The following is a 15,952-nucleotide window of genomic DNA, read 5'->3' as shown; positions in this document are numbered from 1 at the left end:
TTTATTAACAAAATTGGAGAAATTTTCTTTAAAGAAGTATTAGCATTTGTATGCAGACTAAAATGTCATTTTATTTTATAGTGGCTTTACGTCTGGGTCTGCTATTAAAAATGAAACAAAACACTCTTAGTCCTAGCCAAATATTAGCCAAGTATAGAATTAAGATCACTAGTTATCCAATTTCTCTTTAGTAGGGTAAATTTTTTATGATATAAAATGATCATTCCATATTCTGTTCTGTAGCTGTGTGCAGTTTATAGCCTCCTGACTCTGGCACTTGCAAAGAAAATATTTGCTAAGCTTTGGGTTCTCTGTAAAATATCTGTGCAGAAAAGGAGTTGTATTTAATAATGGCATAATTATGTTTCCAGAATAACACTTGACTTTCTAATTTTCTACCCCATGAATTTACTACTAAAAATATATCAAACTTTGCTAGAAAACTGCATCTGTTTACATACAGTCATCAGTGAGCTGCATTCTGTTAATACATAGATGTGTCCAGCTGAGAGTGAGCCTGGAATATACTTGTTCTCATTTACTTTCTCAAATCTATGATCTGTGAAAACATTTTATCCTCTGAAAATTACTTGTGTTGGGGTGTTTTATCTTTCAAATTCTTTATTTGTATACATGTTTTATTTGTACAAAAATCAATGTGGTTTTTTCTTCCTCACTTTAAGAACTCTCAGTTTCCAATGGCCCTGAGGCTCAGACTGTTCATGAGGAAGAGGAGCAAGATGAACAAGGGGAAGGCAGTGAAGATGAATGGGAGCAAGTGGGACCTCGCAACAAATCATCAGTCACTCGACAAGCTGACTTTGTTCAGACTCCAATTACTGATATTTTTGGTGGTCATATAAGGTATAGAACTTTTCTGTAAAAGTTGTTGAGACCACAGGCTGCTCTACGTTTACAGATAACCTCTTCCTCTGCTCTACTTTCTGTATTTTTCACCATTGGATAGTTCGATAGAAGAAACTGTTATACAGTTTGTGCATGCCAGGAGAGATGAACATTCTACCATGAAGCATTTGATATGCAAGAGAGGGTTCAGAAGATGGACCAGAATGATCAAAGGATTGATCAGTGATCAGATGGCTCTGTGACTTACTGTCGAGTCTGAATCTTTTAAAGTGTCTTAAAAGAATAGACTGTTTAGACAACAAAAACCCTGAATTGCGTATAGAGAATAAGTTCAAAGTATGTATGCTTTGTATATTAATCTGTTAAGAATTCCGAAGAACTTTAGAGCCACCTAGTTTTTAAGATCTCTGAGGAGTCTTGACTCATTTTGTAGATAAGGATGCAAGGGCATAGTGAGATTTGCTAAGAGTTAAATCTGGTCAGTGAAAGTGAAATAAAGAAATTGTAAACTTTTGGTGATTTGGACAGTTATGCTTCCCAGAGGCAGGAAAGTTACGTGTAATAGTTAATAAATGTTAAAGACCAGAGAAATTCGGAAAAATGTAAATTGCTACAAGATGTTGCAGGAATGAAAAGAATGTGGGACATTACTTATATTCAGGTCTGATACCAGATGAAGGCAGAAAGTAGATACTGAAAGAATATTTTCTGGAAAGGAAGCCTTATGACTTGTTTGGAGAAATGTGTAATTTAAAATGAAAGCAAGGTAAACACTTGCTAAAAACATACTCGAAAACACAAATGCTAGACTTGAAGAATTATTTTTAAATTGGAGACAGACACTTAATTGCTAGTGTTTGACTCCCTGCATTGCCAGCTATTCAGTCTAGAGGTGTGAATAATATGGGCTAGTGCCTTCTGCCCATGAAGTGCACTTAAATTATTCTTCTGGGATTTGAGTCAGACAGCTGGCAAATAAAATTATATTTTCCATAGAAATTGGCAGACAGATGTTCACACGTATTGATGAAATTCCACATTGATGGTATGTATATTCATGTCTGCAAGGTATTGTTAATACCTTTAGTATATTTATCATAGTCAGAATTGATTAGATCTCTACACAGTTCCATTAGGTTTTAAATTAATACTAAGAGAATGCTGTCTTCTGTAGAAAATTACATAAAACAAAGGTAATACCAAAAGAAGGCAAAAAATTGCAGCAAGCAACAGAACCACGGGGTCCAATCTGACATCTCTTGGCTGCTGTCACCACATCCACTTCATTTATCTTCCAAACCAGATCACAGAATTTACCACAGAAACAGTGTCCCGTGTGATATTGGAAAGCTTCATCCTTGGAGGCTGAGGGTGGAGATAGGAAGGATTGAATACAGAATTGCCAGTAGAATTCCACTAAATGAAAGCATCAGAAATGGGGAAAAAATTGAATGGAAAAAGCAGTTAGGAAAAGAAATGGTTTGAATTGGCATCTTTTGGCTTGGGAAACTTTAGGCTGTCCTCTTCAGGCTTTAATTGTCTGTTAAATGCCTATTTGGACACGATAGATTAAAAAAAACTTACCCCAGAAGTCTTCCTTAAGCAAAATGAGACTTAAATGTTCTAAGTGCAAAGATATACTGTTCTGTCAGGATCTGCTTTGTCCATTTGCAGGAATCCCTTTTTGACTTTCAGCTTGTGTGAATTTCAAATACTTGTTATGCAAGCCAGTTAGAAGTCTGCTAAGTATTTCCATGAGTAGTACCAACTTCTCCCTTCAAACACACTGTTATTTCAAAAGAAAATGCATCAATTACATTGTTGTAGTTTAAACAGGGTAGCAATGGGCAGTGCCTGTTTTCCTGAGAAATTCTCACTGTAGAGTTCTTACAGTACCCAAGAGTAATTATTCATTTGAAAATGATGAATTTTCCCTTGACCAATTGAAACTTATTATAATAATGATGATGTTATGGAAAATCGTAGTCTTGTAAAGATTATACTGTCAAGTCAATTTTTAGATATCTCTTCAAAGGAAATGTTTTGAAGATATATTACAATTTAATTTCTAGCAGGTTTTTTTGAAAGTTTTTCCTTAACATTTTCAGAATATTATTCTGAAAATTCTTAATAAAATCTTTAATACATGTACTTGAAAAATGCGAACAGCTCCAGCTGTTTTCTGTTGATTATTGCACTGAATAATGGTTAGCTTAAAAAGGGTTTGGGAAGTATATCCAAAAGCAGCAAGACTTAACACAGTGAAGGGTTTGTTTGTTGAAACACAGTGCTTGCCATGTGTTGAAGGTTTTGTCCTTAAATATAGCCAAGAAGGAAGTGTTAAACTGAAATAAAGATGCCACTGTTTTTCATATGCTCTCTTTCCTCTAAAGGATATATATTTGCCAACATAAAGATGTTGCCTTTCCGTTGGGGCTTCAGGGCTTTGCCTGAGTCCAAGGGGCTTTTGATAGGAGTTTGCAGTACAGCATTAAACCCGTATGTTAACATTTCATACATGACCTGGAGACGTTCCAGCATGACTACATGGATTAGAGAGCTGTGTTAATCACCTTAATACTTTCAAGCTTTGTAACGTGCTGTAACAAGTGTAACAACGTAAGAAATGAATGATTTCTTTGGCTGTATAAAATCACATTTTTGTAGCAGCTGGGGCTTTTTAATGTAAGCACTGCTTTGAGAATAAAAAAAAAATACAATTCTTCAGCCATATTGGATGGTTTTCAGTGAAATTTAAGAAAAATTGAAAGCAGGAAGAGTCCATTTAGTGCAGTGACGTTGTGGCTGAGGAGTGTACTGCTCATTGCACAAAACAATGGTCGCCAAGCCAGGCTACTTGAAGGCTGCAACTGAATACACTTCAAACCAAAATCAAAACCAAACAAACAGGAAACATGTTCTCATAGCCTAGGTCATTACTCCTGCCAGTTTTCCGAAAGATTCCAGTTTACGTACAACGAGTACACGGACAAAGTCTGCAACACAGAAAAGGATGAGAGGAAAAGGAAATGCCAGTCCTCGAGGGAGCATAGTTTGTATTTCCTATGGCAAGATTTAAGCAAACAATTCAAAATCACTGTGAAATTGGCTTTAGGGAAATAACTAAAAGTGTTGTGTGTTTTTATTGGAGAATCTGGAATCAGGTGTGATTTTTACAGTAGAAAGTATAGTTAGACGAGCACTGGTATTTTGCACTTCCAAGGATCTGTTGGAAAACATAATTCAAATCCAGAATTCAAGTCCAGAAGCACATCTTTCTAACTGCATTATCAAAAATGACAGTATTTTTCTTTAAACTTTTTATGCTAATCCAGTAAGTGTTTTAATCCTTGCATAAATAAAACAATTCAAATATAATCCCGCTCATGCCCTGAGTGGATATGAAAATCATTTAAATTGCAGTGAAGTGAATTCAGGTTATTAAAACCTAAGCTTAACCTTTGTATTTGTCTGCGTTGTTTTGGATTAACTATAAATCAAGTTATTAAAGTAGACTTCAGTCCATTCTTGAGGGTTATATATTGTTGAAAATTACTCTGGTTTATTACGTTTTCTCTTTTTTTGTTTCCGTAGGTCTGTTGTTTACCAGCAGAGTTCTAAGGAGTCTGCTACACTGCAACCTTTCTTCACCCTGCAACTGGATATACAGTCAGACAAGATACGCACAGTTCAGGATGCATTGGAAAGTTTGGTGGCAAGAGAGTCTGTCCAGGGTTACACCACAAAAACCAAGCAAGAGGTGTGTTCTGTTGACCCCTTTTTATAGTCAAATACTAAACTTTTTAAAGGCTTTTTATACAGCTCTTGCTTTACAAATAGTTAGTTGAGCACTAACAAAAGAGGTACTGACCTCTTCAAAGTGTCCTGCGGTACTAAAACATATTACACATGAACACATACACTGAAGGGAAGAGAACTAACTCTTAAACAAAACCATGCATATAAGTAGGCATTTTTTTCTGAGTTGGTGTAGTAATTGGTTGGAGATGTTACTGGAGTGTGTGTTAGCAAGGTGAACTGTGGTAATAATACATGCTATTACGAGTTAAATACCTTAGCTGATCTTAACATACTGGTTCCTGGGGATTGCCAGATGTTCTTAGTAAAGGGTGACTCTTCAGAGTATCGTTTGAAAGCATGGTCTAGCTTTAAGAAGAAAACTCCTGTAGCAGAACACTTGCATTACTGTCTGTGCGGCTTTCCTTGAAGGGTCTTGATTTACCCGTTTCACTTACAAATTAAAAATGAAAATATTTATTGGTGGTAGGCCTGGTAGAAACTCACTAAAACATCTGACGATCATTCTTTCTGGATTAATAATCTTAAATCTTTCAATAACCAGTAACATCTCCATTCAGTAATGTTCCTGGCACTGTGTAGTTGACTAGTTTACTGTACACAGCCTTAAAAGGAAGAGAAACGTGGAAGGAGAGAGATGGAGCCAGATGAAAAGCTTTGTATGTCATGGCTGCTTTGAAAAGGAAAAGGCTGATTTTTCTCAGTGATGCTCAGACAGTAAATAGGAATAGGACCTGGACTAGGTGTTACCTGTGGTGCTTGTAGAGTTGTCTTCACTGCTTTAAGAGAAGGATGGAGAAACACCAGTCAAAATCTACACAAATTGTTATAATTGATACCGAGGGGATGGAGTGGAGGATCTTGCGAGATCTCCAAGCCCTGTGATTCCCTGTCATTTCCAAGAACCAGAACACTTTATTCTGTATTCTCTTGCAGCTCTGCAAACTTTTTTGTATTATTTTTCAAATAATACGATATATAATAGTGATAATTGCAGTAGAAAAATACTTCAAAAAAAAAAGCATGCAGCTTTTTTCCCCACTGAGGTATTGCTTCCTATGGCACGCATTAGTGAAGAACATCTTTGGTGTGCGTGGATTACTCGGATGGAATTTTTGAATACACTGTTCATAATTTCTCTCGGTAGGATGAAAGGAGGCATTCTGGCATTCATTTCTAACATTTCTGACATTCATCTTTTCTGACATTCATTTCTGTATCTGTAAGTTTTCTAAATACTCCATATTATATATGGTTAGATAAAGACCATTTTCTTGGAAAAGCTAAAGATGGATAGCTGAAATTTGTGTTGTGTGCTCAGTAGGAGTGTTAGAGAACATTTATTTCTCCAGTTGTCTTCCATGTGAAAGAAACATGTTTAATGCAAGGTCATCGTGATCTACCACATAGATTTTGTTCTGCTAGTCATTCATTTTTTGGTTTTTACTGCATATGGTTTTAACTTCTCTACTGACAACCCAATGGTCAATCATGGGGTTTGGAAGAAATGGGTGTTCAAATTAGGTGCTGGAGGTTTGCTCTGGCTTACATTTTAGACTCTGGATGGAAATACAAGCATTCAGAATGTCTTTTAGATTTTTTTTCGAAAGAAATTCAAGTTGAAATGGCTGTTGTTGTATTAAGATTGAATAGATTGAACTGTACAACAAACACAGGACTTTGCAGATAGTAATTTTCAAAATGTGTTTTGAAAGAGTTTCCCCTCTGTTTTACAGAAGGGGAACTCAGGATGACTGATAAAGCTAAAAATCGTATGATTAAAAATCATTACTGTCTTCTGATTGTTTTAATCTGGATTGCATTTTATTTTTCCTTCTATTCAGCTTTTTGTAAAAAGGTATTAGCTTTTAGAAATGAAAATAGCTTTTCAAAAACTCTTGCATCAGGTACTGAAGTGTAGTGCTGTTGTCTTCCATAGTTCAGAGTTTTCTGAAGTCAGCAGCCTGTGTTACAAGTTATTGACCTTCAATTAATGTATAATAGATTGCTGAGAATTACCAATCACTAAACCGTCATGAGGACTTGTTCCTGGGGGATCTCCAGCAAGGTGTTTTTAGTACTTCAGAACCTAAATATCTGTGGTCTTTCTAACACATTACATTCTGCTAAAAGTATCGAGTTCTTTAAAACAACACTTTGGATGAAGATTCAGTGCGCTTTTGTTATAAACTGTGATGCTTACCATAAATTAGTATTATAACAACAACAAATCTGTGTTTTTTCTGTTACTGTATTTAAAATTAAATACTTGTTCTTCATTTAAAGGAGTAATTTTGATCAATTAACAAAAAATTACAGGTTTTCTTCATCTTCGTTCTATGTATGTGTTAGGTGGAGATCAGTCGAAGAGTGACACTAGAAGAACTCCCCCCTGTTCTTGTTTTACACCTCAAGCGGTTTGTATATGAGAAGACTGGTGGATGTCAGAAGCTTATCAAGAATATTGAGTATCTTGTTGATCTGGAAATCAGTAAAGGTAAAGATAACAACAGAATTTTCCTCTCTTTAGGGAAAAGATAATGTTGTGTTTCTTAGGAATATCTGTTTGTGTTTCAATTTTCTCTTGTGCACAAGATTTCTTCTCCATTGTTGTCTGGAGACTTGGTAATTTGGATAATAGTTTTGTATGCTGCCTTTTTTTGTTGTTTTATTCCCTTTTTTCTCCCTCATATAAAGAATATATTTGCGTTTCTAGGTTCAGTCTTGCTGAACCTGATGTTGCCTCTATATGAGTTTGGGCATCGATTTTGTAAAGAACAATATGGCAGAAGATTTTAACACCTTTAGCAAGTCCTAGATATTGGGTTGTCCAAATAAGAGGTCCCTGCAGTTTTAAGGAATAAGGTTATAGACTACTGAGGACAAATACTGGAAGTGATCCTGCTGAATGAGGGTATGTCACTGTACAAGGCTATTGCCAAGTAATACTAGATACTTTTAGCTCAGATTTCATTCAGAGAAATGGCAAATTATTGTAATATACAGTGGCTGATGAAAAGAAACTGGTGTTTTATAGAAAATGGAGCCTGAAAGGTAAACAAGCTGTAGTTCAGAGATTAAACAGCCAAGTTCTTTCATTTAACAATTACCTTTAGAGATACTTCTTTTAAAAAGTGTGAGAGTTTCCATATAATCCAGCATCTGAATCTTGCCAGATTAAATGCACTTCGTTTTGATCTGACAAATTGAATATTAGCTCTGATAGTGGAAAAAAAAAATAGATGAATGGTTACTCATATCTCTGAGAGATGTACTTTGTTGGACAATACTTTTTGTTTTACTTAATATTTTATTTTAAAAATTTCCTCAAATAATATACATTTGTTGAACTAGTGCAGTTTTCCTTCACTGACAAAAATGGTTGTAGTATGATTTGGAATCTGAAACTGATTTTGTCATTGGCTGACATTAGGAATAAGAGGAAACAATGGTCTGATCTTTCCTCACTCCATCCCCATCTTCTCTCCCCCACCCCCTTAATTTTTTCTGGTGGTATTTTTAAGCCTTCTATTAATGTTAGCATTCAGTAAACCTCAGAATTTATTCCCTTGATTACCAGGTATCAGAACCGTGAATATTCTTTAGTGTCTAAAGAAGGCATTTTAGTTACATTTTCTCCTTTATGGTAGTGTTGGTTTCTCTGAGAAATAATTGATCCTTTTGAAATTGCATTTCTAAACTTGCTAACGATTGCCTTTGTGACTTTTTTCCCTCCTCCAGAGCTACTATCTCCTGGTGTGAAAAGTAAAATATTTAAAGGCCAAAGAACCTACCGGCTCTTTGCAGGTATTTTATCTATATGCTTCTAGTCTCCATATTGCAAATACAAGTTCTGCATATAGAATTATAGAAACACTGGAGTTTCCTGGATTATATAAAATATTTTCTTTTAAATTACATAGAAGTAGCTTGTGGGTGTCAAATCCTTGTATTTAATGGGGTTTTTTGAATACCTACATATACACATACATTGTTATATGTGTATTTTTATCTCTCGCTGATCCAGTTCTGTAACAGATCCACCCTGAAAAATATCAGCAGAGGCTGAAATACAGCTGTAATATAACTGTGCCTAAAATACACCACATATTTTCAGGATAATTTCAGATGTCTTTTGAAATGGCTGTTTGAATGCTGGCTTTCCATCATTTTGAACCCTCAAGATGAGTGTTACTGGCACGGTATGAATACTGTATTGTAGATGGAAAACTTTAAATTGGAGATGGTGATTTTGTGTGAGAAAACAATGTTTTTTTGAATGTCTGTGATGTACACAAAATACCTAAATTGGTAGTTAAGATTGAAAGCTTATGCAAGAATTCAGAAACAGCATCTGAATATCAAACAAAACAGCCTCTGGGAAGTAATGAATTTCCTGAAGTTTAAAACTTGTACGCAGTTTGCACCTGCTTATTTGTGTTGGCATCAGGAGAACATAATAAAGTGGAGAACCAGAGGTCTTCACTTCTACATCACCAAATCTGTGCCAGGTACTGGTGGCCTTGTGTGACTTGGTGGTTTGGATCCAGTTTTGTGACCGCTGAGGTTACAGAGGGAAATAACATAACCTGTCTCTTGTGGAAATTCAGGAGTGTTTCTGCCAGTGTGATTTCTTTTTTATTGGTAGTGTTTTTTATGGGACAAGTGTAGACAGTGTATTTAAGGTGGCTTGAAGAAAATGTGTCACTGTAATTTTTTTCGAAGTCCTTCTGTGGAAAACAGTTCATTTTTCAGTCAGTAGAGGAGTTCTTATCTGCAGAAACTGAGTTTGTTAGATTAATTTTAAATTACTAAAATAAGCTTTTGAAGAATTATGTTTCAGCTGTTATCCAGGATTTGCCTAATTATCTAACACTAAGTTTTAGAAATCAATAATTCAAGTTTAAGCTACTGTAAAAAAATTAATACCTGAATTCCCCCAAACGTATAGATGTAGTATGTATAGATGTAGTATATACTGCCTTTTTTCTTTGCTTAACTCCAGTTATTCTAACATGTTTATTTTCTTAGAAGTGTGAGGAAGATCTGAGTTAGCTTGAAGTATGACTAGTCTTAAAAGAGTATAAAGAATTTGATAATTATATACTTCTGCTCTTGTCAAATAGGGCAATTCCTTCTGGTTTTTATTTGTTCTTGTTAATTATAGGGCTTACATATTTCTAGAAGAAGTTGCATGCAATTTCCTTTATACATCCTTAGAATTATATACTTAAAAGGTCTCTTCCTTGGACTACTACATAATTTTACCCAAAGTTTTTATTTTTATTTTATGTTTACAAATAGTTACAACAGCATACTGTTGTCTTCTGCAGACAGAGCCAATGTCTAGCTTAGAGTATCTTGCTAAGTGTGGCAATTCCTGTTGGAACCTCTGAAAGGTGTGCTGCACTGTTTCAGATGACCTTTGTGAGGCACATCATTCCCAGAAGATCCTCTAGGAAGTTATAAAAAGCAATTTGATGGTTTTGATTCTTAATTTACATAGAATCATGAGATCTGGTATGTGGGAGAAACATTACTAATACTACATAACATCAAATGTAAGCAAGAACTTACACTAACACTTAAAAGATTTAATCATAGAGTACCAGTTTGGAAGGAACCTGAGGGATCATCTGGTCCAACTTTCCTTGGCAAATCATGACCTAGACTTAATGTCCAATGTTGGGGAGTTCACCACTTCCCTGGAGAGATTATTCCAGTGGTTGGTTGTTCTCATTGGGAAAAATTTTCCTCTGGTGTCCAGTTGGGATCTACTCATTACTTGTACCCATTACCCCTCATTTTTTCTACATGATTCCTTGTAAAAAGGGAGTCTCCATCTACTTTGTAGTCACCCTTTAGATAGTGGAAGATGGTGATAAGGTCTCCTCTGAGCCGCCTTTTCTCTAGGCTGAACAAACCCAGATTCTTGTTTAAGCCAGATCGTAACATCTGCTTAAACCACAAGTATGCTATGAATTGAGCAGTATGTGATGCTCTTTTTTTACGTACTTTTCCACTGTCTGTTTATCGATGTATAGTGTATATATGCATCATGACTTTCTCTTTGCAGTTGTCTATCATCACGGAAACAGTGCAACTGGTGGCCATTACACTACAGACGTCTTCCAAATTGGCCTAAACGGCTGGTTACGCATCGATGACCAGGCAGTCAAAGTGATCAACCAGAACCAGGTGGTGAAGCCTTCTGCAGAACGCACAGCCTACCTCCTGTACTACCGCCGAGTTGACCTGCTGTGAAACCGTGCCCTTCTACGCTGTGTGTGCAAGATACCTGCTTTGTAGAACGCCAACTATCACTAACTTTTTTCTCCTGTAAATGCTCTTTTGAGTGAATTTTTTTTTTCCTTTATTTTTCTTTTCTTTTTTTTTTTTTTTCTTCCCTTGCAACTATGGGATAAAGTGATAAAGGAAACTGCCATGGGTTTGTGCACAACGTAGTTCATGTTGACTTTTGACTTTGCAGAATGCAGTCACTTGGTTGAAAGACTCGGTCTCGTGAATCACAAAAATACAAAAAGAAAAACTATAAAAAAAATTAATCTGAGTTAATGCTGAATCCTAAGATGATAAAAGGGGATTTGCATTTGATTCCCACTTTCTAATTGCGTAGTAGAAGAAAACCCTGCACCAGCAACAGAACTTGTAGATTTCTGTGAAAATGTTTTATCTTTACTTAAGTAAAAAAATTTTAAAAAATGAAAAAAAAAAAAAATAAAACAAAAAAGCGCTCTCTGCTCCCCCAATAGTTTTTAATAAGTGGTGAAGTATGAGCCAATGTGTATGAGATGGAAATGGTCCTACATGCTTCAAAACACGTACAAACATACAAAATGCAGAGTTGCTGGTTCCTAATAAGAAGAAGACACATTTTAATAATTGTGCGATGAGAAACTGCTTCAGTACACATTGCAGATCAAATATTTGGAGTTAAGATGTTAGTCTATATAGATGGGTGATTGTAACTTTATTGCTATTAAGAAATTTCAAACTGCATTTATGCTTCTGTGTACATGAAATTAAAAAAATGGGCAAAATAATTAAGATTGATATTTCTTTTAAGTCTGCTTTGTTTAATTTTGCTGTCTGCTCTCCTATAATGTTAAGTTCCTAATTGTACACAGTTTAGTGATACCTAGAAGTATAAAGTTGTCGCCCATCAATAAAAGTCACAAAGTTGGTTTAAGGTGTGTGTGTGGGTTTTGTTTTAACTCAAGTGTAAATTCTACCCTTGGAAGCTTCGTAACACTTGTACAGGCTGTACGTAGCATTCCCCAAATTAGCACAGATTACTTTTACAACTTCTTGAAATTTTGGAAATATTCCCATTTGGCATTGGGATGGAATTGAACTTTGAGGGGAGAGGAAAAGGGAGAGGTGGTCAGTCAGCGCGCAACAGCTTCAGGCCTGTACCCAGGTTGTGGCGGTCCCGGGGCTGAGCACCATCAGTCAGGAAAGGAACTGAATCCCTTCTATGTCCTCTGTGAAAGCCCTGCATCCATCTCAAGGTGGTTTTTGTTTTGTTTACTGAAGTATTCCCTTCTTTAGTCAGTTGATGTTTTCATTGAAAACTTTTGTAAAAGTATTTCCTCGACCAGGTCCTGTTGCCTTCCCTGCTGCTGAAGGTGATGATAAGAATCTAGATATTGTTTAATCCTTAATTTGATGATAGCTGTTTTCTGTGTGTATTGAGAGAGGTGTTACAATTGCTGCCGGTGAAAACAGGGCTGATTTGAACACAACTTGTCAATTAAAGGTTAAGCTGCATATACTCTGATCAAATGTGATTCACTTTAAGTGTCTGCAGGAGATGGGTGCTGGTCTTAGGTGAAAAATGGCTTTTTCAGGAGAAGGAAGCAGCCCTGCACGCGTCAGGTTTTAGCATGTGCCCCTCGGCACAGGATTCCCATCCCTCTCGGCTGTTCTGCCCACATCAGACAGCGCTGAAGGTCGTTCATGGCTTCTTCCTGGGGGGAGTTGGAGATAGAGGGATGTTAAATCATGGCTGCAGTTTGCATGATGTGTTGTGTAGGGCTGTCGTGGTGGATGTGCAGCTCCTGTAGTGGAAACAAAACTGCCACTTGTCCCATTGCTGAGTGAGCAGCAAGACCTGCTGAAGAAAGCTCTCCTGGTTTGCCCTCTGGCTTTTCTACCCTCCCATGCGGTGATGGAGACCTGGGGACTTCCTTGCCTCTGAATTGCCCCCGGTGATGGTGTTCCGTGGTGGGGCCAGGCTGTTTGGGCTCGTCCTGTTCTCCCTGCTCAAAACTGCGTGGTCTTCAGACAGATGATCTGTTTCTTGAATTATTTGGCAGTGTTAACTTTAAATCACTACCATGATCCTGATGCTGAGAAAATTGTATGGGATTTTGTCAGTTTTGGTATCCAATTGTATAGCTATCTTTTTGTTTTCTTTATTAAGCAAATTTTATTAGTATTTTCTGAACTGAGAATTGTTACTGAGATAATTTTCATCTCAGTTCATTGATAGCCTTGGCTGTGGTGATCACAATATCGTGGAGTTTGGGATCCAGCTGAGAATGCTGAACTAACTTCTAAGAAAAAGGTTTTAGATTTTAGAATAGCTAAGGGAGGTGTTCCATGGCAAGCTTCTATGGAGGATAAAGGAGCTAGTGAGTGCTGGGGGATTTTCAGGAACACAACTGGAAGCACAAAAGCATTTCATCCCCTTTAAAGGTAAGAGAAGTACTTAGTTCTTTCAGTTCTTAAAAGGGGCCTATAAGAAAGATGGGGAAAGACTTTTTAGCAAGGCCCGTTGCAAGAGAACAAGGGGTGATGGTTTTAAACTAAAGGGGGGAGATTCAGGCTGGATGTGAGGACAAAATTCTTACGCTGGGGGTGGTAAAACACTGGCGCAGGTTGCACAGAGGCGGTGGATGCACCATCCCTGGAGACATCCAAGGCCAGGCTGGAGGTGGTTCTGAGCAACCAGATCTAGTTGAAGTTATCCCTGCTCATTGCAGGGGGTTGGACTAGATGAGCTTTGAAGGTCCCTTCCAACCCAAACTGTTCTATGATTCCATAATATTCTTGATTTCGGTGGCATTCCACCAACTCAGAAACAATTTTCTGTCCAAAGCTTGCTTTGATTTTGGGCGGTCGCAGGGGGAAAACCTCAGCTCCTGGCTGCTCACTGGGCACTGACATCTGAGAGGAGTGGGGGGGTTATTCCAAACAGGAAAGAAAACAGATTTTGAAATTGTTCTGCACTGGTGGTTATTCACATCCTGTGTCTGCACCCTGCTCGAAGTAGTTTTCTGTACTGCAGAAATCCTTTTTTGTCCTTTATTTCCCCCCCACCTCTTGTGGCCATGTTGAGTATTGACTTGTACCTCCAGTGGACTGTTAGTGAAGGCTTATGAGAACAGCCCAGGTAAAATTACAGGTGATCAGCAATCAATATAGTGCTTGATATCAGGTCCTTGCAGTTAACTTTGGTTTTGACTGGACTAGATGGTTGGCTGGTGAGTATTGACTTGTGTTACTTAAACATTAAGGGTTCACGTTTGCGGGTCAGACATTGGGTATATTTGGTAGAAACAAATTGGACCTTGTGTTCAGGTCCAATTTGGACAGGCGAGGGGGTTTCTAGCAAAAGGCTTTTACTATTTACAGATGTCTTAACCAGTTGTGGATGGATTTGTAATACAGGTGTATTCAAAATAAAGGAGTAATAAAATTCTTCTTTATTTCAGGTATAGTTACTGCTTGCAAGCAGCCCTGTGAGGCATTCCCAAGATATAGGAATGTGCAGTGAAGTTCAGCTTTCTTCTGTCAGAAGTCTTGTCTTCTGCTGTCTCTTGGAAAGGGAACACTCTGTTAGTCTCAGTCTTGCTATAAATAAAATGAGTCTTGGTTGTGGATAACGCATCAGCCTCAGGAACAACAGTGTTCCACCTGGAGCAGATGCCTCTGTGAGGAGCAGTTTTGAGTGGAGTCCAGCACAGCAGAAATAGCTTTATAAGGGCAAAGTGATGAAGAGAAGAAGAAATGAAAAGTAGGATGTGAAAGAAAGAACTGGTGTACAACTAAGGAGATTTTAGTATCATTTAATTTAGCTATGCTTGCATTTCTGCTCGGCTTTGTTTAGACTTGCTGCAGATGTGATGGATTAACACTAGTTTTCCAATCACAATTTAATCACCTAATACAGTTTTAGCTAATGTAGGCTTGGTCCTAAGAACATCCTATTTACTGTTGTTTTTCTCTCAGAAGGTTTTTGGCATTGAAAGGTGCTGTGTTCCTTTGCAGCTATGGATGCTCATGCATCTTTTCCAATGTCCCATGTGCATAATCCCCCTGGAGTAAAAATAGACCATGGATTTATATCACAACTTGGTTCTGGCGTACAATAGAGACCTTTCCTCCTCATAGAAGACCTGTGTAGACCTCTTGTAAAGTTGTCAGGATTGGGGAACGTGACAAGAGAGGAGCTCCTGCTGCAAAGATGCAATTCGCCCTGAGCCTGTCTATTCAGTTCTGCATTTTATTTCACAGGAACAGGTTACAAGTGTTATTAATTACTCTAAAGAAACGACAATGAGTAATTGCCGGTTTAAAAAGCAAGTGTTGAAATCTCTCCCTTAGTATGAAATGGAAGTTCAGATGGTATTAATTTATCGATTTCTCACTAAGGATATTACAAATGCACTTGTTGCTAAAATGTGTCTTCTGCAGCGTATTGCTCAAAGGAAAATAAAGTGTATGTGGCAAGAGTGTGATGTGGACACATAACCACAATTTTTATTTTCTATATTAAACTCCTCCCCTTGTTGCAAAATGAGGATTTTGCAGCCTTTTGATTGTTTGCTTTGTCTGGGAGTGATTATGTAAAACAAAAAACCCAACACCCAAGGCAACCTCCCTCCAGTACACCGTGAATGTGGTGATTGTACACTGATGTTTAAACCAGGTTTGAAGAGATGGCTTTTAAAAAATGCACATTAAGACTTAAAGTCTTCAAAACTGGGATGTGAAGGCCAAAAGGCTGGTAGAAAGCTCTTGTGCCATAAGCCAGATCTGTGTGGGGAATGGTTTGATGGGGTGGGGAGAAAGGTTATCAGCAGCACAGGTATTTGGGTGTGGGGAGAGGTTGTGTGGTTTTTAATTAAGAAATTGTCTGTTTTCCACAGTTTTTCCCTGGGATGATGTCGTGGGATGGGCCCGGATGCACTGCAGCAGAGGGCAGTGGTGGCATTCCTGAGTTTTGTGGTGTTCCAGC

The 15,952-nt window shown here is 37.4% G+C and overlaps 1 protein-coding gene across 2 annotated transcripts in view; it reads left to right on the top strand.

The window, feature by feature from the left end:
* The window catches only part of USP10 (ubiquitin specific peptidase 10), a 59,063-nt gene extending 47,167 nt beyond the window's left edge, over positions 1–11,896 (top strand). For both annotated transcript variants that reach the window (XM_030471256.1, XM_030471257.1), the window contains 5 exons: positions 684–864; positions 4,462–4,627; positions 7,039–7,183; positions 8,428–8,493; positions 10,763–11,896. In XM_030471256.1, coding sequence (XP_030327116.1) covers positions 684–864; positions 4,462–4,627; positions 7,039–7,183; positions 8,428–8,493; positions 10,763–10,950 — 746 coding nt within the window. In that variant the 3' untranslated portion in view covers positions 10,951–11,896. The remainder of the gene's footprint in view (positions 1–683; positions 865–4,461; positions 4,628–7,038; positions 7,184–8,427; positions 8,494–10,762) is intronic.
* Positions 11,897–15,952: the final 4,056 nt, after the last annotated feature.

The sequence above is a fragment of the Strigops habroptila genome, chromosome Z (genome assembly GCF_004027225.2).
Source record: "Strigops habroptila isolate Jane chromosome Z, bStrHab1.2.pri, whole genome shotgun sequence".
Classification (NCBI taxonomy): Eukaryota; Metazoa; Chordata; class Aves; order Psittaciformes; family Psittacidae; genus Strigops; species Strigops habroptila.
The sequence above is the reverse complement of the archived record's forward strand: the minus strand, read 5'-3'. Positions and strand labels throughout refer to the sequence as shown.